Source organism: Aquarana catesbeiana, linkage group LG01 (assembly GCF_042186555.1).
Source record: "Aquarana catesbeiana isolate 2022-GZ linkage group LG01, ASM4218655v1, whole genome shotgun sequence".
NCBI classification, from domain to species: Eukaryota; Metazoa; Chordata; class Amphibia; order Anura; family Ranidae; genus Aquarana; species Aquarana catesbeiana.
In genome coordinates, this window is record NC_133324.1 from 521217144 (window position 1) to 521242956 (window position 25813).

Sequence of the window (25813 nt, forward strand, 5' to 3'; positions counted from 1 at the left end):
CCCACTTCGCCCAGAAAATTGTTGCAATTACAAATATCTAGGTATTCTCATGTTTAGTTCTTTTGTTTGTATTGGTATGACACACAAAAGTGGAGAGCGTAAAAGCCAAATCTAACACATTCCAATCAAAACTCCAAAAACAGACTGGCCAAGATTTTGGCGCCTTCTCAAAATTGTAAGAATTAATTGCATTCCAAGTTTGTGATACGCCTTAATTTGTAATTTAAACTTGCCTGTAATAATTAACAGGTGCTGACAACATAGAAATCACACCAGCAACCAGTTAAAGTCGTGAAAAATTGACTCAACCTTTCTGTTGTGTGTGTATGTGTGCCGCATGGAGAAGAGCGAAAACAGCAAACAATTGTCTGAGCATTTGAGAAAAAAAAATGTGGAAAAGCATGGACTATCTCAAGGTCACAAGTCCATCTCCAGAGATCTTAAAGCGGAGTTCCAGCTGGACCCATGTCCTGTCCCAGGGTCCAGTGACGTGGCCACCCGAAGCCTTCGTTCTCTCCCCTGCCTGTCCGCGGCGCTGGCATTGCAAGTGTGGGTACCCAGGTGTGACAGCTTGCAGCTTCAAAGCCGGGTGCACACTATGCATGCGCGAGTCGCACTGTGCTTCCTGACTGGCCGAGCAATCTTCTGAGACCTGTGATGTGTCCCAGAAGATTGCAGGGAGAGGAGGCGTCGCCTAGGTGGTGCGGGCAGAAGTGAGAGCTGGGTACCTGTCAAAACTAGGTCCCCCCCCCCCCCCCCCACAAAAAAATGCCAAATGTGGCGTATCAGGGGGTCAAAATACCTTAAAGGGGAAGTTCCACTTTTGGGTGGAACTCCGCTTTAATGTTCCTGTGTCCACTGTGCACAACATTGTTTAGAAGTTTACAGCCAATGGTACTGCAGTTAATTCTTCCAGGACGTGGACGAAAGAAAAAAATTGGTCAAAGATTGCAACGATGAATTGTTTGAATGGTGTATAAAGAACCTCGATCAACTTCTAGACAAATTCAAGCTGACGTTTTAGGCACAGGGTACAACTGTGTCAGCATACAACAAAAATTCTGGGCCCATGGGACTTTTAATGAATGTACCTCAGACATGATATATAAAAATATGAAAAATGTATTGACATACATTTAAAAACAAAACCTAATGCAAAAATTTAATAAACATCAATACATATATAATGTTCGACTTTGATCAAAAAACCTTTCCATAGACCCTATGTAGTCCATGTGGATGACAAACCATTAATCTAAAATAAATGTGCTACTAATCTCTACACGTTTCGCGAGGTAAAGGAGAGGCACAGGAGTGTATCTGGAGATAAAGGACACATGTAAATATGAAGAATAAAAAATATGAAACAAAAACAAGGCATATATATTTATATATCAAATATACATATGCAGGTAACTATGTAAAACTGATATGCATAAAATCTGACGTGATCAACTTACAATTTTTTGCAAGATGCTAGCCACCTTCCACCAAAATGGTGGTTAGGCTCGTGAATAGATAGAAGTCGGATGTAAATCAAATATATCTTTTGACAAAAGCCAGAAAAGATTGCTGCCAGAAGGTCCACAATTCTTCCAACGGGAGCTGTGGAGGGACGGGTAGATGAGAGAAAGATGGCTGTGCTCTCAGCAAGGAGCCCAAATGGTGGGTGTCGGATCCAACAAGGAGAAAAATTACCCACACCTGAAACAATCAATTGTACTAATGAATGAAAAAATAAAAAATGTGTGCCAATAAAAGGCAATAAATATAGTTTGAAACAAAATGTGTAAATGGGAAAAATGTGAGGAAAGTAGCTTCATTAATATGTGCAATGTGTAAATGTGAGAGATAATGAATGACTGCATCCAATAATATATTGCAAAAAGAAATAGATTGATTGGCCCTAGTGAGTAAAATTATATGGAGCCACATGGTTTATTAAGTGGTGAGTGATGCTATGTGGATGATTATCATATATTATATGGTGTGAAGTGTGAGTGGTAATGTAAGAATCACAGTGAAGATAAATCCAATATTGCATGGCGACTGGTGTAACAACAAAGAAAAAAATGCCAGATAGGCAAAAAATGCCATACAGTAAAGTGAGTGAGAACCCCCACAAACCTGCCAAGCAAAACCAACATGAATCAAAGCTGGCCAACCAGACAAGGCGGCCATCCGCAGTCTAAAACACACCACAAGCTACCACAAAATGCAATAATTACCCTCAGGGGAAGAAACAAAGATATTCAGCGGTCAAATCACCAGATGAGTGGAACGTTGCTGAGAGACAGACCTCTGGGCTAAATGGCCTTGGTCTCAATGAAGGACTCCCCCCCCAGCGTCGTCATGGCGGCGAACCGCCAATGGGCTCACCTCATTTATGGGAGGTGGGGGCAGCGCCTCCCCACAAGTCGTGGCCGAAGGTACAAATCAAAACCACAGATGAAACCTCAGCTGTGTCCACTCCCAGGAGAGTACCAACCAGTGCGCACACGCGAAGCGGGATGCAATGCGCATTTGTGTGACGGCCGTCGTGGTGACGTCACACAAACGAAGGCCGTGAATTCCTCAGAGATGGTAGTGGGAAGATGACGCCAATCCCGCCCACCCCCCAGAGTGAAAGCGGATGTAAAGTGATCCAGCGGGGGACACCGGGACATCATGACCCCCTGGGAGGTGACCACCAGAAGAGATGGCCCAGGTGATGGGCCCAAAGGTTGTCAAAAACCAGGAGGATTGCAGCTCCCGGATGAAGAAAAAGGAAAGGACCTGAAATGGCAAAAAGAAAAAAGGGGGGTTAATATCTCCAAATACTGTCATGCACAAAACTGAATACAATGTTTTAAAAACACAATACCTAATATAGGTCCCACAGTGTTTCTTATGTTATAACAATGAAAAAGTTAAAATATATATCAAACGGTCTTAAATAAGGTGGCTTCAACTTCGATCAATCTCCAGACAAATTCAAGCTGACCTTTGGGCAACTGTGTCAGCTCACACTATATGTTGCCATCTGAATGAAAAGGGATGCTATGGTAGGAGACCCAGGAAGACCCCACTGCTGACACTGAAATATAAAAAAGCCAGATTGGAGTTTGCCAAAAATTACCTGAGGAAGCCAAAATCCTTTTGCGAGAATATGCTGTGGACAGATGAAACAAAATTACAGCTTTTTGATAAAGCCCATCATTCTACTGTTTTTTAGAAAAATAAATGAAGCCTTTAAAGAAAAGAATATCTTCCCTACAGTCAAACATGATGGAGGTTCACTGATGTTTTGGAGTTGCTTTGCTGCTTCAGACACTTGCCCATGTGCATGGAATTATGAAATCGGAAGACTACCAATGAATTCTGTGGTGTAATGTAGTTCCTAGTGTCAGAAAGTTGGGTCTCTATCAGAGGTCATGGGTCTTGCAGCAGGACAATGACCCAAAGCACATGTCAAAAGCACCCAGAAATGGTTTAAGACAAAGCACTGAAGAGTACTGAACTCGCCAGCAAGGGGTCCAGATCTAAATTCCATAGAGCATCTGTGGAGAGATCTCAAAACTACAGTTGGGAAAATGAACCCTTCAAATCTGAGAGACCCGAAGCAGTTGTCGAAAAAAAGAGCAGTCCAAAATTCCAGTAGAGAGGTGTAAAACTCATTGATGGTTACAGGAAGTGATTGATTTCAGTTATTTTTTCCAAGGGGTGTGCTACCAAATAATAAATTGAGGGTGCCATTAATTTTGTCCAGTCCATTTTTGGGGTGTTGCGTGGAATGTGTCAGATTTCGTTTTTTGTTTCTGCACCTTTTTTGTGTCATACCAATACAAAAAAAATAACTAAACACGAATGCCTAAACATTTGTAATTGCATTAATTTTCTGGGCAAAGTGGTGCATTATCTGACAGACATGCAGGGGTGCTAATATTTGTGGCCATGACTGTAGGTAGCTGAAAATGTTTTTTTTTTTTTTTTTTTATGCTGATTCCAGCACTGGTTGGTTTTTTACTTTTCAAAAAAAAAAAAAAAACTTACACGCATAATTTTTTAGCACAAACCACTGCTACAGGATGGTGTGAACTGGCCTCATAGGGAACAAGGCTTCTTGCCTTGTCTTGGGCTGGACAAGACTCACTTTACAATTCACTTGTGTGAAATAGCCCTGATACAGCTGACTATATTTCTAGTTGTACAGCTGTGGCCAAAAGCTTTGCGAATTACACAGATATTATTTTTCAAAAGTCTGCTGCTTCACAGTTTTTAGATCTTTTTGTCAGATTTTACTATGGTATACTGAAGTATAATTAGAATTATTTCATAAGTGTCAAAGGCTTTTATTAACAATTACATTAAGTTTATGCAAAGAGTCAGTCGTTTGCGGTGTTGACCCTTCTTTTTCAAGAACTCTGCAATTCGCCCTGGCATGCTGGCAATCAACTTCTGGTCCACATCCTGACTGGTGGCAGCCCATTCTTGCATAATCAGTGCTTTGATTTTGTCAGAATTTGAGTGATTTTTTTTTTTGTTCTCGAGTATTGACCACAAGTTCTCAACGGGATTAAGGTCTGGGGAGTTTCCTTGCCATGGACCCAAAGTTTTGATGTTTTGTTCCCCAAGCCACTTTTTGATGTTTTGTTCCCCAAGCCACTTTTTGATGTTTTGTTCCCCAAGCCACTTAGTTATCACTTTTGCCTTATGGCAAGGTGCTCCATCATGCTGGAAAAGGCATTGTTCCTCATCAAACTGTTCTTGGGTGGTTGTGAGAAGTTGCTCTCAGTGGATGTTTTTGTACCTTTCTTTATTCATGGCTGTTTTCTTAGGCAAAATTGTGAGTGAGCCCACTCCCTTGGCTGAGAAGCAACCCCACACATTAATGGACTCAGGATGCTTTACTGTTGGGTTGACACAGGACTGATGGTAGCGCTCACCTTTCTTCTCCGGACAAGGTTTTTTCTGGATGCTCCAATCGGAAAGGGGATTCATCAGAGACCATGACTTTACCCCAGTCCTCAGCAGTCCAATCCCTGTACCTTTTGCAGAATATCAGTCTGTCCCTGATGTTTTTCCTGGAGCCAAGTGGCTTCTTTGCTGCCCTTCTTGACTCCAGGCCATTCTCCAAAAGTCTTCTCACTGTGTGTGCTTATGCACTCACACCTGCCTGCTGCCATTTCTGAGCAAGCTCTGCACTGGTAGTGCCCCGATCTGGCAGCGGAATCATCTGTATGAGACAGTCCTGGCGCTTGCTGGACTTTCTTGGGTGCCCTGAAGCCTTCTTCACAACAATTGAACCTCTCTCCTTGAAGTTCTTGATGATCCCATTAATGGTTGAGTTAGGTGCAATCTTAGTAGCAGCAATATCCTTGCCTGTGAATCCTTTTTGTGCAAATCAATGACTGCACATGTTTCCTTGCAAGTAACCATGGTTAAAAGAGGAATAACAAGGATTTCAAGCACCACCCTCCTTTTTTAAAGCTTCCAGTCTGTTGCTTTAATTTAATCAGCATTACAGAGTGATTCCCAACCTTGTCCTCACCAAAACTGACACCTGTGTTAACGAGAGAATCCCTGACATGTTAGCTGGTCCTTTTGTGGCAGGACTGAAATTCAGTGGAAATAGTTTTTATTTATTTTTATATTAAGTTCATTTTCATGGCAAAGAGGGACTGTGCAATTACTTGCAATTCATATGATCAATCTACATAACATTCTGGAGTATATGCAAATTGCCATCATAAAAACTGAGGCAGCAGACTTTGTGAACATTTAATATTTGTGTCATTCTCAAAACTTTTGGCCACGTCTGTACTTGTTTTGACAAAAGATATTGATTTGAATTTGAATTGTGAGTGTGTATATGCACCTACGCAATATTTTTCGCTGAAGTCCATATATTTGTTGTGGTGTGGAAACTTGAAGTTTCAAGTGCTGCTTGGGTACAAAATCATCAGTCTTCCCATCTACTCTCTGTGAAAGAATGTTTTAAAAAACATTGTCTTTTGGTAAGTGAATGGTGCTCCCTTCAGAACTGTTTTCTATGCTGGTTAAGGATATTTTTTTTTATACGTGTGTAGCTCCTTCCTGCAAGGTGGATTTGATAACAAACCTAGGCTCTATGGAAGCCCAAGCTGAACTCCTCTTTTTCATTTTTATTTTAAGAATTCTCCAGCAATTTTTAAAATAATAAAAAAAAGTAGCTTTGGCTGCAATATATAAACCATCTTCAGAGCTGGGTATTTCTCAGTTTCACGGAAATCATCTTGAACATTTCTTGACAAAAATATATCCTTGTTAGTACAAGGTACTAGGTTTTTGACCTTAATGGATTCTATGAATTAAGGTAAAAACCTTCTGCATGCAGCTCCCTAAATACTTACCTGAGCCCAATCTCAGTCCAGCAATGTGCACAAGAGCAGCAGCCCTCTCAGGTCTCTCTCTCTGGACGGAGAGGAAGTCTTTTGGCTCTTTCTGCTTTCAATCACAGACAGTTAGGAGAGGGCAGGAGGTGGGGCAGAGATGCACACATCTGGCTCAGGAGCAAGCAAGCACAAGTGCCCCTAGAGCAAGCAGCTTGCTATTAGGGCACTAAGCAGGGGGAGGGGGGGTGCAATGAGTGCTGGTGGGAGACCCACAGAAGAGGAGCACAGGGGCTGCTCTCTGCAAAACCACAGAGCAGATAAGTATAACATGTTTATGCAGTATGTTTGGATCATTTGTCTGGGGACTGATTGGTGCTCTGCCGGTCATATGGCTATTTGTAAAAAAAAAAACAAAACAAAAAACAAATATCAATAGCTTTTTTTTTTTTTTTTTTTTTTTTAAAGCCTTAATTTACATTAAATTTAAGAAACTTGGCAGTCATAATGTATAATGGCATTATCTTAATTGTACAGTACATGACAGAGGCATCATACGCATACACTATAGTGAATATGCTCTGGACCTCTTCTCCTTTCTGGAGCTATCAGCTTTACTTAATTTTTTTCCCCTTTATTTCTAAATTATTATTTATACATCCTCCTTGCCTTCTAATGCCTACATGGAAGCAGTGTATCCAAATTGTTGCAACCTTGGTAAAACCTTGAGGAGATGTATCTGGACACCACGCTGTGGGAAAAGCCAGTAACGTTGCTTCTTGCACTGGATCCTGCGTGGAGTGCTCAACTTGGCACTTAGTGCAACACATTGATTTAGCCTCAAGGTGCTATACAGTTCCAGGGCTGTGGTCCATTGCCATGAAACCTAGTCACTGAAGCCCCCTGTGGGTTATGCCCACTGTGATGGGTGAAGTCTGTATTTTTTTTATACAGTTCAGCATCCTGAACAGGTAAGATGGGGTCACCTTGTATTTCTGACTGTTGCTGTGTAAAACAGGAATATGCTTGGAATGTATTTACTTCACAGTATAAACTTTTCACACTTTGCTCTAAAATTCAACCACTCAGAGCTCCGTCTCAGATGGATGATCAGGTGATACATTGCACCACTGTTCACACACTTTAATGCCGTTTTTGACTAGAGCCTTTAGAGGATACTCTTCCACTTGCTCCCACCCTTTCACCACAAGAATTAATTGCAGGATGGTCTACACCTGAATTAGCATGTACTCCCACCGGACACGCTTGCCTTATCTTCCAAACTCCCACAGGGAACTACCCTCGCTTGTAATATTGGCAAATCACAGGAGAAAGAGAGTCAACTCTAAACAGCCGGAAAAACATTTTCTGTTCTGAAGGCTCCCACAACACTCAGCCTCACGATGTGTCCCTTGTACTGGAGCAGGAGCTGTTCTTGACACCAGTCACAGCATACGGTTGTAGCTCTCTTTCAGACATTCAAAAAGTGACCTATTAGATAAAAGCAGAATTTTCTGCATCTGTCACAATTCCTTTGACAGACTATGGCCTTAATTTAGCCATTTGCATTCAGAGCTCAAATATACCTCACTACTTCTCCCTGTGACCTCAAACTGAAATTGTGGATGCCACTCAGGCTGTAGGAATCCCAATCAATAAAGCCAACCACTGTGAATGCAGGCTAGGAAAGAGCTTGTCCCGACTCCAGGCAGCAATGTACAGGGAAGAAAATGTCCATATGGGCCACACATCTCTGTAAAACACAGGTAAGAAAGTATTACAGCCTCAGCCCGGGCTCCAGCCAGTTTCTCAACTGGAGTCTGAACCTGATATACCAGTCCCAGTGGATGCTGAATCAGAAGGGAATGAAGAGGATATGTTGAGGCAGTTGGAGGAAGCTGCGGAAGATTTCACTCCCCCCCCCAATCTGTCGCTATATTGAAGGAGCTTCACTCAACATGCTGGCTAATGTTGAAAAGCTTGTTGCCTTTGTTCACAAAAGCCCTTGCATTGTGAAAATGGACTCTCCGCTTTATATAAGGGTCCACAGAATCACCACCCTTACATCAAGATCCCCAGAGTCTCTCCCTTTCACATCAGGGTCCCCAAAGTTTCTCCACTTTCAGGGTCCCAAGAGTTCCTCACCCCCTTACATCAAGGTTCCCAGAGTTCTCGCCCCATTACATCAGGGCTTCCCAGAATCCCCTGCCACCCATTACATCAGGGTCCCCAGAGCCCCCCCATTACATACATCAGTCTCCCCCCATTATATTAGGGTCACCAGATTACCCCCCCCCCGCATTTAATCGGGGTTGCCAGAGTACTTCTCCCCCATTACATCAGAGCCCCCCCCAATTACATCAGAGTCCCAATTATGTCAGGCTCCCCAGAGTCCCCCACTGCCCATTACATCAGGGTCCCCAGAGCCCCCCCCATTACATTAGTCTCCCCCTGCATTGCATGAGGGTCACCAGAGCCCCCCCATTCAATCGGGGTTGCCAGAGAACCATTCCATCCCCCGTACTGCAGTACAGGTAGAAGCTGGGGATCTAGAGGAGGATGTTCCATCATCGTATGGTGGGGTAGGCATGTTTGGTTGCTAGGACGCCGGACAGTCCTAGCAACCAACCACTATAGCTAACAGCAATGGGCAGTGGCACTGGGTGGAAGCTGTCTTACAGAGTGGGAACACAGGGTATTTCAGCCACTGCGGCGCTGTCAGCAATACTAATAGTTGGCAACCTAGCTCGTGGGCCAATTCTGGCTTGGGGGTTGGGCTGGCCTATGCTGTATAACAAACCCCCCCCCCCCGAGCATTTCTTGTGCACACTGCCCCTGATCTGTTGGTGTATCCTGGGCCTTTAGGCCTCGAGCCTCTGTTGCTCAACTCTGTAAGGCCACCACCTGCTCTTATGTTCATAGTTTTTGCAAAGTTTGACCAGGATGATGTCTAATCTTCTACTGATGCAGCTTTTGGCCACAAGGTTCTTGCAGCGGCACTCTGAACCTGGGTCTTTACTCCTGTTGTTTGTGGGCCTGTTGACACACTTGTGTTTGCCTAGTTGTGGTCTATCCTTATATTCATTGCTTTGGGATGTCCAATTGTGTATGAATAAGATGGCTGTGTCCTGCACTGTACGATTAGCCCTGGGTTCACATTGAATGCTACTTTGAAATCGTGCTACTTCACTTGATGTATATGCAAGTCGCACCTGAAATTTCGAAAAATAGTGCAGGAACCTTTCTTTCAAATCGGTGCGGCACCGCAAATGCCGACCATAGCCATGACACTCCGCTTATCTCGATCGTGACCATCCCCTGAGAGGACAGCTTAGTGGGTTGTTTAAAAATATTTTTATATGCATTTGTTTATTGAGTAATAATGTACTGTGGCAGCAGAAGGTGTATTTGCACACTTAATTAGTGTTGGTTGTGTTTGATAGCTTACAGTACATGGTGGTGATTTTCAAGTTTCAGGATGATCTGTAAGTACCTGACTTTTTTTTTTTTTTTCCAGAATCATCTGCAGTTTCATCTACAAGTTCCAAGCAAAACCCATCAATGTTAGAAATGGAAGAAGAGCACATGGATGCCCAAGATATATTTTACGGAAATTCTTTGCAAACTGTTGGAGAAAACTATGTGGAAGAGGTATAGTTTTGGCTTTAATTTATTTTTTTCATTCTTCTTTGTTTTTCAAAAATAAGGGTGATACAATTATGCAAGCAATGAACAACTAAGGGTGAATTGAACAGAACATCAGACAACCCAAATAAAGTAACATTCCAACAATTTGGGGGATGGATTGAGAATAAAAACGCACAGTTAAAAGGTATAATGAAAAAAGGGAAAATATGTACCCATCAGGAAATGAAACCCAGGAGGGAATTAATGTCTTTGAATGAATGGCGGTATTTACAGTTAACACATTTTGTGACATTCCCTCAACCCATTAGTTCAGAGGAGGTTCTTTATCCTTTTGAACATTTGTGTAACTTGCAAATAGATTCAAAGCCTCGTATTTCGAAGATTTACTAAATACTTACGGAGGATGCGGATCCGAGAAGGCCGTCATTCACAGAAAGATGGGAAAATGAATTGTGAACACGGCTGAAAGAGCAACAAATAAAGTGCTGAGAGCTGTCCACAGTTCTACCGTGGATATCATCACAACAGAAATGAACTATAAGTGTCTGACCAGGTGGTATATAACCCCAGTTAAAGCACAAAAATACCAACCGGAAAAATCCTCATTGTGCTGCAGGGGGGTGTAATCTGAAGGGTAACCTGGCACATATATGGTGGGAGTGTCGAAAGATACTAGCAGAAAGTGCAATATACAGGGGAAATTGCAGTTATGGATATTGCCTATGACCCGTGGCTTTGTCTATTCCATAATACAAAAGATACAATAAAACAATGTAAGAATACGATAGTGCCACATCTGAATGCAGCAAAAGGGTCAATAACAGGAAAATGGTTAGATCTCTGGAGAGTTTTACAACGAGGGAGTGGTTTAAAATAATTGAATACATGTATAAAATGGAATATTTGAGAAATAGTGGTGATGACCAGATGGAGAGGTTCTCCACTATTTGGGGAAAAATGGGTAGAGCTTACAGGACTATGGGGTAAATAGAGACCCAAGGGGAAGGGAGGAGGAAGGGGAGAAAAGGCAAGATAGAAGGGAGGGAGGATTGGGGGGTGGTGGGTTTGGGGTATTCCTGCTTTTGTATACGAATGTTTGACATGTGAAAATGTGTTACATTTTGTATGTGGAAAACCAAATAAAAGTTAAAAAAAAAAAAAAAAAAAATTAAGGAGGGCATATTGAGCAGAAAAAGGCACAGGGACGTCAGAGTTCAGAGAACATTTGATAGATGCCTATCCAGAACTGGCTGGCCATAGGACATGTCTAGCACACATGGAAGAATGTGCCTGTCTGCCCACAGTTATGGAAGCAGGAAGGTAAGCATGATGGGTTATAGTGAGCCACTCTATAGGGAACAAGGTACCATCTTGTCAATACTTCATCTTTTTTTTCTATGGCTAAAACATTGATGGAGCAGAATTTTAGTAGATTTACACATTTATGTCCAATCCTGGACCTTTAAGTCCATTCCTAGGTCAGACGACCATTATTGAGCGTAGGCAGGTTGTTCTGTGTCAAAAGTTGCGTATAGAGAAATGAAAACATGCCAAGGGCGTGGGGGTCCGGGGCACGTTTAGATGTAAAGGAGGCAAGCATCCTGGGGACCTACAGGGAAAGGCATGTTTGTTTGCAGGAAATGTTTGATCTGAAGATAACAAAATATTTCCTCCTTTCCTGGTAGTTCTTATTCCTGCTGTAGTTAGGACAAACAATTTTATGCCACTTGTGGTCATAAGGTGCCTCATTTGTGTTGCATTTTTAGAGATCCATTCTTGGTATGCCCAAGGAGTGGAAAGGCAGGGTTGAAAGTAAAATCCATCAAGGGTTTATGCGGGGAGATGAGGTTAGCTAACAATTTTCTTTTTTACTTTAAGAGGAAGTCTGGTGGGAGGATTGGAGACAGAACATCTGTCTGAGGTGAAGCCACAGCAAATTATTAAAATGTAATGGTGCACAGCACTGAACCTCCAAGAAAACCCAGGATGGGGTTTCTGAGCTAGCGTAATGTTTTGGGATGTGGGCCAGCTAGGCCGCTTGGTAATATTTTTGAAGGTGAGAAAGACTAAGGCCACCAAAAAGTCTACTGCGGATTAGGGTAGATCTACTCATTCAGGGTCTGGCTGTGCGCCTTACAAATTGAATTTGTCATTGTAGGTAATGACAAGTAGGTGTGGAAATCCACCCTGAGAGTGAACGGAAGTAATATAACTAGGGAAGATAGGCCACCTTGATGGTGGCCACTCTTCCGTGCCATGAGATTTAGTATTTATTCTACTAACGTAAAGAGTGAACCAAGCTTCTGTAGCAACAGGGTATAGTTGGCTGCATAAAGGTCATTATACGAAACTGTCAAGTGCACCTCCAGATATGGACTTTGTAGGCATAACATGAGGCAATCTATAAAAATATATATCAATCTTTATAACAAAATGTCATTAAAATAGAGCAAATATAAAATCATTGGAGCACCCTCTACATTCAACAGGTCAACAATACCCAATCCCAAGCATGGAGATACTGACTTGTATAGTAAATGGATGTTCATCAATAAATACTGGTATATAAGGTGTCAGCATAAATATAGATCAATTTTGCAGTTCCTCCATCAGGGCCATCTCCATCTTTAAAGCGGAGGTTCACATAAAAATTGAACCTCCGCTTTTCGGAACTCTCCCCCCCTCCGGTGTCACATTTGGCACCTTTCAGGGGGAGGGGGGTGCAGATACCTGTCTAAGACAGGTATTTGCACCCACTTCCGGCATAGACTCCCATGGGAGTCTATGCCTCTTCCCGTCCCTACCCGACTGTCTGCTGGGACACACACGGGTCCCAGAGACAGCGGGGACCAGTTAGGAAGCGCAGCGTGACTCGCGCATGCGTAGTAGGGAACCGGGAAGTGAAGCCACAGCGCTTCACTTCCTGATTCCCTTACAGAGAATGGCGGCGGCAGCACCCAAGGACCGAGGGACGATTCGGTCTCGGGTGCCAACATCGCTGGACCCTGGGACAGGTGAGTGTCCTTATTTTAAAAGTCAGCAACTGCAGTATTTGTAGCTGCTGACTTTTACATTTTTTTTTTCGTGGGACTCCCTCTTTAATATTGATTGAACCCTGGGCAAACATTTTCTTGCCCCCCCCAAGGCAATTTTGCTCTCTATCCCAACATCCCAAGAAACAAGTGATTTTCACTGTTATAAGCGATCATGGTGTGTAAAAAAAAAAAAAAAAAAAAAAAATCCTGATCACCTTTCTATTGTAGTACAGTGTTACACTGTAGTGCCCTGGTCACAGTATAAAAAAAAAAAGTTGTAATTTTTTGAACATTTTTATATTATTTTTTTAATTTCTTAATTTTCCAAAAATTATTACAAAAAAAATCACCTTCTAAAATCACACCATGCCTCTTACTAAATACCCTGGAGTGTCTACTTTCCAAAAAGGGGTAATTTGGGGGATATTGTACTGTTCTGGCATTTTCAGGCCTCAAGAAATGAGAGAGGCCGTCAGTACATCAGGAGTGATCGATTTTCAGATATATCCCATAGTGTATAGTGTATACCCCGTAGTGTGTGGACTCCATTTGAATGTGCTGCTGTGCCTGCATTTTCCACAGAAAAACACAGCCGCCTTTTCACTTTATTTTCCCTGCGGTTCCCACACCTGCGCTGCAATTGGATGTGGAGGTGTCATTAAGAATGAATGGCAGCCCCACGTGTTTTTAAACAGCCGCAGGTTTTGACTCTGGGTGGGGGAACTGCTGCTATTCCTGCACAAGCTGCTGTTTAAAAAAACTCGGGGCTGCTATTCATTACTAATGGCACCACCACGCATCTGAAAACGCAGCGCGTTTGTGGGTGCGGGACCTGCGGGGAAATTGCATATTGCAAAAAGCGCCATGCGATTTCAAGGCCGCTGCATGCACCTTTTTTCTGCGGGAAATGCAGGCATGGCAGCCCATTCAAATAAATGGGCTGCCGTCCCAGCGCAAACGTGGGCCGCAAACCCATATGGATGGAAACCAGGCCTAAAGGAGCCCATCAAGCAGTGTTGCATTTCACTATGTTTATGTGTGGAAGATGTGCCAGTACCACTGGTGGTCCATACTCTAATGCTCCAATTAGTAAACCGTTCAGCCACAGCCAGATCAGTATTTATTCCACACTCACAGGCAGACTATTCGGGGAGAAGGACCTACTTGGTCCTGCCCAGCCGGGCTCACTGTCCTGTGGCTCTCAGCACTGCGAGCACCTGCTCCCTCCCTCTCCGATCCAAGCTCCAAAGCCTCTGGCTCTCACCACTGCCGGCTGTCGCTCCCTCCCACTCCGATCTCAGCTCCTACCCTGCGGCCTCCCGAGTCCCGAACATGTGGGCTACGTGGAGCTCCTGGCCCTGCTCACTCCCTGCTAGCTGGGGAATAATACATCATGGCTTGCCTCCCACGGCCAGTTTTGGTTACTGAAGCCCCCCAATTCCCTTGTATAGACTGAGGAGAAGAATAAATTCAAAACCTTCGCCCATCTCCCCATCCTTTTGTAACCAGATGTCCTTCCTCATTCTTTAAGGGGCCAACATGGTCTGTCCTCCCTTTTTTACTGTTTACATACTTAAAGAATTTCTTGGGATATTTTTTGCTCTCCTCCGCTATGTGTCTTTTGTGTTCTAGCTTAACTACCCTAATTGCACCCTTACATTTCTTGTTGCATTCTTCATAAAGTTTGAATGCTGCTGATGATCCCTCAACCTTGTATTTTCTAAAAGGCCTTCTCTTTGCTTTTATATGCATTTTTACATTGGCGTTAAGCCATCCAGGACTTTTGTTCGCTCTTTTAAATGTATTACCCAATGGGATGCACTGGCTAATGCCCTTATTTAATATGCTCTTAAAGCGAATCCATCTCTCCTTCTTGTTCTTTGTTCCTAAGATTTTATCCCAATTTATATCTTCTAGCAAGGTTCGTAGTTTAGGGAAGTTGGCTCTTTTGAAATTCAGTGTCTTTGTATTTTCCTTATGTTTCCTATTTGTGTGATTTATACTGAAGCCAATTGACCTGTGATCGCTGTTACCTAAATTGCCCCGTATTTCCACATCCGTGATCAGGTCTGTATTGTTGGTAATCAGTAGAACTAGTAACACTTTGTCTCTAGGTGGTGCCTCCACCATCTGACCCATGAAATTGTCCTGCATTTAGGAACTGGCGAGCCTTAGACAAATGCGTGGTACCCTCCGCCCAGACTATGTTCGGATAATTAAATCCTTCATCAAATCCCATCACAATAGCATTCTTACAACCTATGGCAGTAATGTTAGTACGATCAGTCACATCCACTCCTACTGTCTCTGCCATGGGCTGGACACGTTTAAAGTAATCAAAAACCTCCTCAGCCTTTTCTTGTCTCACATCCATCAAGCCACCTGATTTGTTCTGCAAGGGCCACTCATTAATAATTCTACAATTCAAATAATTCTACAACATTCTGTCCACTTTCTTTCTAGTGCAATTCACTTTCATGTTTCCTATCTACTTCTTTAAATCATCAAAAACCTTCTGATTTTTCTCTTCTACAAACACACAATGTTAACAGGAATGTGAGGGTGAGGGGCACCTCACTCCTTTCTTGCACAAAAACACAAACAGGAGGAGAGGAAGGAAGAAATCTGCAAAAAAAGAGCAGCTTCTCATCTCCAAAATGATTTCTCACACTTATTTTACAGCCATACTTAGCATTATCTTTCTGCTTCTCAAACATTTCCTAACACTTACATTGCCTGGTCTAATACTCTTTTCTTATACCCATCAGTGATATGCGTTCGAAAAACTTTGACAGTTTCATAACTAGTTAGTTTCATCACATTTCATACTTTCAAAAATCCTATATTGTACACATTTAATCCCCTTATCCAACTCTCTCAATCTGCCATGAAAATTAACATACACAGAGACCCATTGTAAGCTCTAAGAAGCAGGGCCCTCTGATTCCTACTGTATTAAAGCATAGACCGGTACCACACAGCAAAGTGCGGTGGACATGACATCTTGTCCAACACACTTTGCTGTGTGGCACCGGTCTATGCTGTCAGAACCTGTTTTTCCTTGGAATATAGTTATTATCCATACACTAGCAACACCAGCCGCTGAGCTTCATAAGAATCTTAGGGACTTGTCTCTCAACCTCAGTGTATCCTCAGAATATTCACCGTATTACAATACCCCTTACTGGCCTCCCTTTCTTTGGAAGGCTAAGGGAGGTTTCATTTCCTCCCTTACTACTATTAGAAAAGATACACACTATCTGAATGAATTCTCACCCCTATCTAGATATGGATATAAAATAATTTTCCACCGAAAACCACTACTTCCTTTTGGAACCAAGAATATATCTGGTAGACAGACCGTGTTGTTGCTGCTGTTTTTAATTAGAATTACATGGAATGCTAAACCAGCAATACATTATAATAACAATAGAAATGTCTCTAGTTCACACCCACCCCTGAGGAAGGAGGTTCACACACTCCGAAACGCATTGGCTGCAAGAGTACTTTCTAACCTTGTATATTGTTGTAAAAATGCCTTTTATGCATTCCAAATAGTAAATGTTACACCATTGTTGTGTTTTTAATGTTGAAATGTAATAAACCATATTTGTATTAATATACTTCTAAATCTTTTATGTGCCTTAAAAGTCCACCACTAGGGGGTTCTTCTTTTTGTTTAGCTTTATTACTGGATGTGGCACAAATAAATACAGCAAATTGCCTTTCTACAAAAAAATCCTCTGTAACTCAAAACATGCAACCTGTAGAATTTTTTTTAAACGTTCCCTATGGAGATTTTTAAGGGTAAAAGTTTATCGCCATTTCACGAGCGGGTGCAATTTTGAAGCGTGACATTTTGGGTATCAATTTACTTGGCGTAACATTATCTTTCACAATATAAAAAAAAAAAATTGGGCTAACTTTACTGTTGTCTTATTTTTTAACTCAAAAAAGTGTATTTTTTCAAAAAAGTGTGCTTGTAAGACCACTGCGCAAATACGGCGTGACAAAGTATTGCAACGACCGCCATTTTATTCTCTAGGGTGTTAGAAAAAAAAACATATAATGTTTGGGACTGCTAAGTAATTTTCTAGCGAAAAAAAACAGTTTTTAACTCGTAAACAACACATCTAAAAAAGAGGCCTGGTCCTTAAGTGGTTAACCACTGTCCATATCTGTCATTTTTGTCAAAGGACTACTTGTGCCAGTTTTTTTTACCTCTCCTGACAGAGAGAGAGCCGTGCTCCCGGTCCTAGAGTCCTCACTCTCGAGTCTCTAATTACAATTTTTGGGTTGTCACCCAAATTTTTTTTTCTCCCGGGCTACACACAGTTGCTGTTAAATGGCACTTTATTACACTTGGCCACACAGGTCTGTACACGTGCCACATAGGCATTACTTGCCACACAGGCTCACTACTACAGTTCTCTGGTCAGACTTTCTCACAAGTCTCATAAATCTATTGACACCCCAAGCATAGAAACAAAACATCACCAATTATTAGCTATATTATTTCTGCAACAGGTGAAGTAAAGGAGTTATTTGGGTCAAACTGTGTAACATCAACATTACTCTAGTTTACACTCAATTTTACCTAATCTCACCATTTCATTAACAACATAAGACTCCTTCAGCCAATGGACCCCTAGATACCGACTAATTACTCGCCTCGGATAGCAGAATAAGTAAGAATAACTGTTTCTTACCGTGGCCACTTGTCTGCTCAACGTGAGTTTCATGTCTCTCTGGCCGGGAGCCCGCTGGAATTGGATACAAGTCGCAGGCACCCTTCTGTTAAATCAGATTAGGGAGTCTCCAAACAAGACCATTCAGATATTAGATCCAAATTTTGTGAAAAATTAGGTGCTTTTATTCATACACTGCAGTGGAGAGACACAACACACACAGTTATCCAGCTCTGCTGAGCCGAATGAAGAAAGACGTATCTCTGACTCAAACATCAAGTTAAACAATTTATACATATGAATATGCTAAATATTTGGGTTTGTGTTAAGTATATTATATAAGTATAGGCGTGATCTAGGTGTGACCGTATAGTTAGTCCATCATAGTTAGTTAGTTAGTCATCATTCATGTCTTATTAGCAAGGGAACAGTTAAAGTGGATGTAAACCCGAAAAAAAATTTTTTTTATATCATACTGTAGAGTATAAGATTTCCTATCATTTGAGCCCAGTCTTGCCACACAGAGTTAATCCATCTCTGAGCAATCCTCTCTTATTGTTCAGTGAGAAAACTCTTGACAAACTGAGAAAAACTTTGTCAAATACTCCCCCTTGCTGTGAGTGACAGGTGATTTACATCTCGTGCACTAGCCTAAGACACAGGCATTATTTTTTAATTCCCTCCCACTTCTTTTTTCAGCAGCTCTGCAAGGATTGGCTGTTCCACACCTCAGCATGATTTGGCATGCTGAAGTCATGTGGTTACTTTCCTGTCTTTTCACTAGATGTTCGAGATCATAGCAGAAGTTCAGTGTTAGAAATACACAGGAGAAAATGCACATTGACAAGGAGTGTAGAAGTGGGCGGGGAGTCTACTGACATCACGACTCCACCCACCGAGCTCCAGACAACAGACCCACCCACAGAATATGCAGTTTTTCGGGTCTCATAACAGACAGAGGGGAGACGTTTGACAGGTAAAGATACATGCAGGAGGCATGTGTATCCTTATAGATAACCCCTATGGCAGTAGTTTAGAAAGGATGACATTGGGTTTACATCCACTTTAAGTAGGTGGTAACATCATGTGACCAATAGAAACTAAAATAAAACACTGGTGCCGCCATGGCAGTTCTGGATCAGACTAGTTGCATAAGACAGCCCATTCTCAAAGCAGAAAGGGAACTTATATGGTGTATATATATATATGGTACTTATCGAATATCTCTTACCTAGTTTGAATCCAATAACAGCACCCACCCAATCAGTTCTGAAGAAGCAAGCAAATCTTGTGAAACGTGTTGACTATCAAGCATAGAGGAACTGCGAAATTGATCTATAATATCTATGCTGACACCATATATACCAGTATATATTGATGAACTTCCATTTACCATACAATTCAGCTGGATCTGTATCTCCATGCTTGGGATTGCTGGTTGTTAACCTGTTGAATGTAGAGGGTGCTGCAATGATTTTATATTTGTATTTGAATAAAATTTTGTAATAAATATTGATCTATATATTTTTATAGATTGCTTCATTTATGCCTACAAAGTCTGCCATTTTTTTTTCAGTGAATCTAGGGTTTTAGTTTCTCTTTTCTTTATACAGCTTTTTTTTTTTCTCGAAATATAAGTTTATTAAAGCTCAAGAAAGGGCAATTCCTTGATGAAATGACATTAACATATATATAATTCGAGGACACAGCCTCTTTCTTCAACATAACTGAAAACAAGGTAATAACATATTCCATTCCTGATAAAATGTCTATTCTACAGAAGAGCGTATGGAGAATTCAACCCTGTAATGTTCCCCATATATAAATGCTTAGCCCTTTCCTTTGCCATTTTCCTTTTTCAAAGAAACAGAAATAGAGAGTAAGAAGTGAAAGAAGAATAGTAGGAGTGGAAAAAAGGTTGGAGAAGAAGAAGGGAGGGGGAAACAAAAGGGAAGGGTAGGGGGGGGTTAGGGGGCACATGGAAGCGGTACATGCACGTGACTGGGGTCGTCTGTATTCGAAACGGTGGCCGGTGGGTCCCACCAGCCCACTCCAGCCTTTAATCCCTCTCTAGAAGAGTCTGTCCCTCAGTATATAAAAATAAGCCACCTGGACCAGGTCCTGGTGTACTTTTCATTTTGATGTCTGGCCGTAAGAACCATATCTTCCATTTTTCTGATTTCTTCCACCTTGTTGAGCCACATGCCCACAGTCGGAGGTTTGGTGGATTTCCATAAAAGGGGAATGCATGCCTTTGCTGCATCCAATAGGTGTCTGATCAGCGATTTTTTTGTAGGCCTTACTTGACATATTAGATGCATGGAGGAGGAAGAAAGCAGGATCCACCAGGATAGGACGTTCCATGAATTTCTGTATGGTATGTTGAACTTTCTTCCAGAACTGCCCCAAGCTGGGGCAGGTCCAGAAAACATGCAGGATCGTTCCCCGATCTCCCCGGCACCTCCAACAGAGATCCGAGGAAGAAGGGAAGAACTTTAGTATTTTCACGGGAGTGTTGTACCATATGGTGACTAACTTATAGTTGGTTTCCTGCATCTTAGTGCATATTGAAGATCTATATGTAAAGTAAAGAATATTTTGTTTTTGCCGTGACGTAAAGGTACATTGTAAGTCCCTTTCCCATGCTGTGAGGGCATGCATTTGATGGCCGTCTGGTGGCGTGATCAACAGTTGGTAGGAGACAGATAAGGTGTGTGGTAAAACTCCCTCTTCTGTACAGTGAGTTTCGTATGTAGTCAAAGTCTGCTCAGAGTTTCCCGGAGGGGGTAGAGTTTTGAAAAAGTGATCGAGTTGGAGGGCTCTCCAGAAATCTAAACGAAATGGTCCCTCTAAATTCATGAGGGCAGCTGGGGAGGGCCACCGACCGTCCGTAATGAAATGGGATGCCTGAAAGTAGCCTGAGGCTCATAGGGAGCGAAATACTGGGTCTGTGTACCCCGGAACGAATTCCGGGGATCCCAAGATCGGGCACAGCGGCGAGTTAATAGACATGAGGCGGGATCGTGTAAAGAGAGACAAACATGTTTGCGTGGTAACCCCTATCAGAGGATGATTTTTCATGTTTCTTGGTAAGGATTTATGGCACCAGGGAGCTCTGTTCAAGGGTACATTGAGTCTGTTCCAGTTGGGTCCATAGTTTGGTAGACTGGTAGCGGTTCCAATCAGTCTGGTCAAATGAGTTGCTTGTTGGTATTTGTGAAGATCTGGCACAGCCAAACCTCCATACAGTTTGGGTAGTGTTAGCTGTCGCTTATTAAGTCTGGGTCTTTTGTGTGCCCATATGAAGTAAAAAAAAAGGGCAGTAGTCTGATCAAAGTAGCGTGATGGAATTTGGATCGGTAGGGCCCGGAGCAGGTATAGAAACTTCGGGAGAATGCACATCTTAAGGATGTTGCATCTACCAAACCACGAATGTAATCCTGTGTGCCATTTGGCGAGTAGAGCTCGGACAGTTGACAGCAGTGGGGGAAAGTTTAGGGCAAATACCTGAGACATTTTAGGGGGTATGTGTGTGCCCAAATATTTCAGGGCTGTGGTAGTCCATTTAAATTTAAAGCTATTCTTGAGTGTAGTAATAAGGTTCGAGGGCACTCGTACATTCATTGCTTCAGACTTATTGAAGTTAATCTTTAAATTCGAAAAACCTCCGTAAGTTTTGAATTCCTGAAAAAAGTTAGGGAGGGAAACCATCGGGTTAGTGAGGGTAAACAGCATATCATCCGCGTATGCGGCAATTTTCTGTGATTCCCCCATGTATACTCCAGTTATGTCCGGATTGGCGCGCACTGTACGCAGGAAGGGTTCCAGTGACGGCGAAGAGGAGAGGGGACAATGGACACCCCTGGCGTGTTCCATTTCTGATTGCAAAGGGGTCTGATAAAACCCCGTTCGCACGGACCCGGGCTGTGGGGCCAGTATAAACCGAGTTAATCCAGTTTAGCATCCTGCCCCCCAAGCCTACATGTCTTAGAACAGAAGTCATGAAATGCCAATGCACCCTGTCAAAGGCCTTCTCTGCGTCCGTGCTTAAGAAAACACAGGGAGTCTTGTTCTGATTGACCACGTGTAGTATGTTTAGGACTTTGATAGTGTTGTCCCTAGCCTCTCTGTTTGGGACGAATCCGACCTGATCCAAGTGGATCAGAGACGGCAGAAAACGTTGGATCCTAGTTGACAATATTTTCGTAAAGATTTTTAGATCCACATTAAGTAGTGAAATTGACCTAAAGTTCTCACAGATAGTCGTGTCTTTCCCTTCCTTGGGGATTAACGCTATATGTGCTGTAAGGGTGTCTCTCGGGATGTGTGCACCTGAGTCCAGTGAATTGAAGAGTTTATGCATGAACTCTCCTAAAGACGGCAGTAAGATTTTGTAGTATTGAGCCGTAAGGCCATCCGGGCCTGGAGCTTTCCCTGATTTCATGTTTTTGATTACCGTCTGTATTTCTTCCATGGTAATTGGCTCGTCTATCAACTCACTGAACTCGGCGGACAGTTTGGGCATACCAGATTTGTTTAGGTAGTCCTCTATTTGCAGTTGTGTGGATGGTGTCTTCTGCAAGTTATAAAGGGATTTATAGAAATCTTTGAATTCCCCTGCTATCTTTTGTGGTAGTGTGACCTTCTGACCGGAGGGTGACATAATATGGGGAATATAATTTGCAAGGGTCTGTTCTCTGAAGGATTTGGCAAATACTCTACCGCACTTGTTCCCCGATTCATACGATACCCGTCGACATACTTGTAGCGCGGCTTTGGCTCGGAATTGCAATAAGTCATTAATTTTGTTACGTAAGAGCAGAATTTCCGCTTCCCCCGCTGGGGTTTAGGCATGTTTGTGTCTGGCTTCTGCTAGGTGTAAATCATGAAGGAGTGCCGTCATCTGTGCCGACCTTAATCTTTTGATACGAGCCCCGTGCTTAATTAAGATTCTGCGGATCACCGCTTTATGGGCTTCTCATACTATGCCAGGGTCACTGTCAGGAGTGTTGGTTTGGAAGAAACCATTCAGTTCCTTGAGTACATCTTTAAGTACTTCTCCGTCCTGTAGAAGACTTTCATTAAGTCTCCAGGTCTTTGTTTTGGAGGTGAGACTGTCTGTCGGGGCGTAAGTCAACAGAACAGGGGCGTGGTCAGACCATGTAATGGACCCAATCAAGGAGTCACGGAGGGCATGCAGTTGAGTGTGGGGGAGTAGGAAGTAGTCTATCCTGGAGTATTGTTTATGTGGATTGGAATAAAAGGTGTAATCCCTTTCCGTCGGGTGGAGAAGTCTCCAGGCATCAGTCAATTGTGCTTTGTGAAATGTGCGAGCGATTCATTTCCTGGTTTTAGGTGGGACTGAGGAATGCCCAGCGGAAGTATCTTCCGAAGGAATTAACGGGACATTAACGTTGCCTCCTGCTATCAGGTGCCCTCTTGTGAACTCCAATAAGGTATCTATAATTTTAGTGAAGAAGTGGCCCTGATGATTGTTAGGGGCATAAATATTTGCTAGGGTCACCGGAATCCTGCCAATCTCACCCTTAAGGAACAAGAAACGTCCTTCCGGGTCGGATTCCACCTCAATACATTTCCAAGGGACACTGCGGGAGATAAGTATAGACACTCCACGGGTCTTGGCAGACCCGTTCGTGGAGTGATACACCACCGGGAAGAATTTGTTTTTCAATATGGGTAATTTACCGTCTTTAAAGTGAGTCTCCTGGATAAATGCTATGTCCGTCTTGTGATGTCGTAAGTCATGTAGTAACATACGTCTCTTTTCAGGCACGTTTAGGCCCTTTGTATTCAGTGAAAGTACATGCACAGCCTCCATGGTCCCCAGTTGTGGGGAGAAAAACTGGGGTCAGAAGGTACAAATGGGGAGGAAGGGACTAGAGGTAGTGGGAAGAGAGAAAAGAAAAGTGAAAATAAATGAGCGTGAAAAGGAGACAAGACAGAGGGGAATAGAGTATCTAAGTCGCACTTAGTGGGTGCTAGATATATTATACCCTAAAGGAGTAGCACAATAGTGCTAAGACGCTCACCAGCACTGAACTGGTAATCGAGCGCAGGCCTAAGTAGGTTTGTGGAGAGAGATAGCCAGCGAGGATCCTACCGAACATCCCTCTCCATCCCACAGAGCAGCGATGTATGTCATCGTATATGCAGCAGCATTTGTAAAGCAAAACAAAAACAGAAATAATACTGATGTTAAGGATTGCAAGGAACAGGTGCAGAGCACCGATTAGATTTACTTATGCTTATTTTGTGTAACATTCAAAATTCAGCCTACAAGCTAGAACCCATCTGCAACATTAAACACGTCTACCCCCTATAACCACTACACAATGCATTCAAACTTGTGACCACATTCCCGTGACCTGGCTATAAAAGTCCTCCGCCCCCCACCTATGCAGGTAAAGGACAAACTTATTTTCGATCTAGACTTAGTGTATCCCTGCTTGTGGCCCCACTACCTTAACACCAGGGAATGCCCAGTGATCCTGTCAGGTTGCTAATGTTCTTCACGGGGAGAGGGATGTGCCAATACAACATGACCCCACATCTATTACTCAGGAATGCTCCGCATTATCACCTCCCCTTGCTTGTGATCGTGAGTCCTGGGTTGCCTGATATCCGAGGATGACTCCAATCCCTCCTCCCCCCTCCCCCTTAAACTCATTGCCGCCCAGATGCAAAGTTTATGTTGGAGCTTTTCAGGCATCTCCTGATTTGTAGTAATTCATGTCCTGGTCCAACAAATTGATCTCAGTGGCAGGGATTCCGGTGTATATTAATCAAACATTGCGTCAGCCACCTGCCGACCGCTAAAACACATGACATAACCGAGAACAGCTGCAGAGGCAAAAGCGATAGACCCAGATCAGCCTGGTAAAAGTTTCTTAAGCCTGTATCCCTGAGCCGAAGGTTCTCATCCTGCTCCTGTCACTTTCCCGGGGTAATCCATGACGAACAGTGGTCGGGAGGGGAAACCGGATGTCTGTCCCTCGGTGTACCGCCACTCCAGTGACTGAAAGGGAGAGAGTGCTACGGGTGTCGCTGGGCCACTAACAGAGGTGGATGGGTCACAGTTAACGAGTCAGGGGTGAGATAAAACAATAAAGCATAGAATTGTGCTTAGGCTGATGATCTGTGCTCAGATCAGGACTCACGTGTTCCCTCGGCGGAGGGTGTCCAGTGTCTCCTTCTGGACCTCTGTTGACGGGGGGGTCGATGGTTACGTTGAGCAGTAGGTCCCGGACGGCCCGCTGGTTTAGGGATAAAAGCAAGCCAGTCTGGAACCCGATCGGTTCCACTACTAAGAAAGCAAAGAAGTCCGGCAGTTCCGCTGGAGTACGCAGGGTGAAGGAAGCGGCTCCTTTACGGAAAGTCACCGCTAGAGGGTAACCCCACCGATACGTGTAACCCTGCCTTTTGGCCAATTCCAGTGCAAGTCTCAGGAGGGCTCTCCTCTGCAGCGTAGCTCTCGACAAATCCGGGAGAATTTTAATTGCTGCCCCTTCAAATTCCAGCTCTCCATGATCCCAGGCTTTGCGTATAATGAGCTCTTTTTGGGTGTATTTGTGGAGCCTGCAAAGCACGTCCCTGGGTCTGTCCGGATCTGCTGGTTTAGGTCCCAAAGTTCTGTGAACTGGATCGAGTTCCATTGCTGCGGTGAATCGGCTCCCAGTATTATTTGAGATATCGCCGTGACTGTCACAGCCAAGTCCTCAGCTCCGGTAGCCTCAGGGATGCCTCGCAGCCGCAGGTTTTTGCGACAACTGCTGGTCCTCTAAATCCTCCAAATGGAGCTGCAGGTCTATGGCTGCGGCTGCCTGTGATGTCTGTGATCGTTCCAGGGCAGAGACCCGCTGAGAGAGGGATATACCGTATTTATCGGCGTATAACACGCGCCGGCGTATAACACGCACCCAAGTTAAGGAGGGAATTTTAAGGAAAAAACTTTTAGAAGTTAAGTTTAAGGAAGAAAAACTTACATTAAAATGCCCATCAATGCAGCGTTATCGGTGTCCATCTGCAGCCTTGTCAGTTTCAGTGCAGCCTTGCCCCAGTGTCCATTGCAGCC

The 25813-nt window shown here is 43.2% G+C and overlaps 1 protein-coding gene across 1 annotated transcript in view; it reads left to right on the plus strand.

The window, feature by feature from the left end:
- The window catches only part of ZFR2 (zinc finger RNA binding protein 2), a 324702-nt gene that overhangs the window by 124202 nt on the left and 174687 nt on the right, over positions 1-25813 (plus strand). The window contains exon 7 of the mRNA XM_073594216.1: positions 9868-10001. Within this exon, the coding sequence (XP_073450317.1) occupies positions 9868-10001 (134 nt within the window). The remainder of the gene's footprint in view (positions 1-9867; positions 10002-25813) is intronic.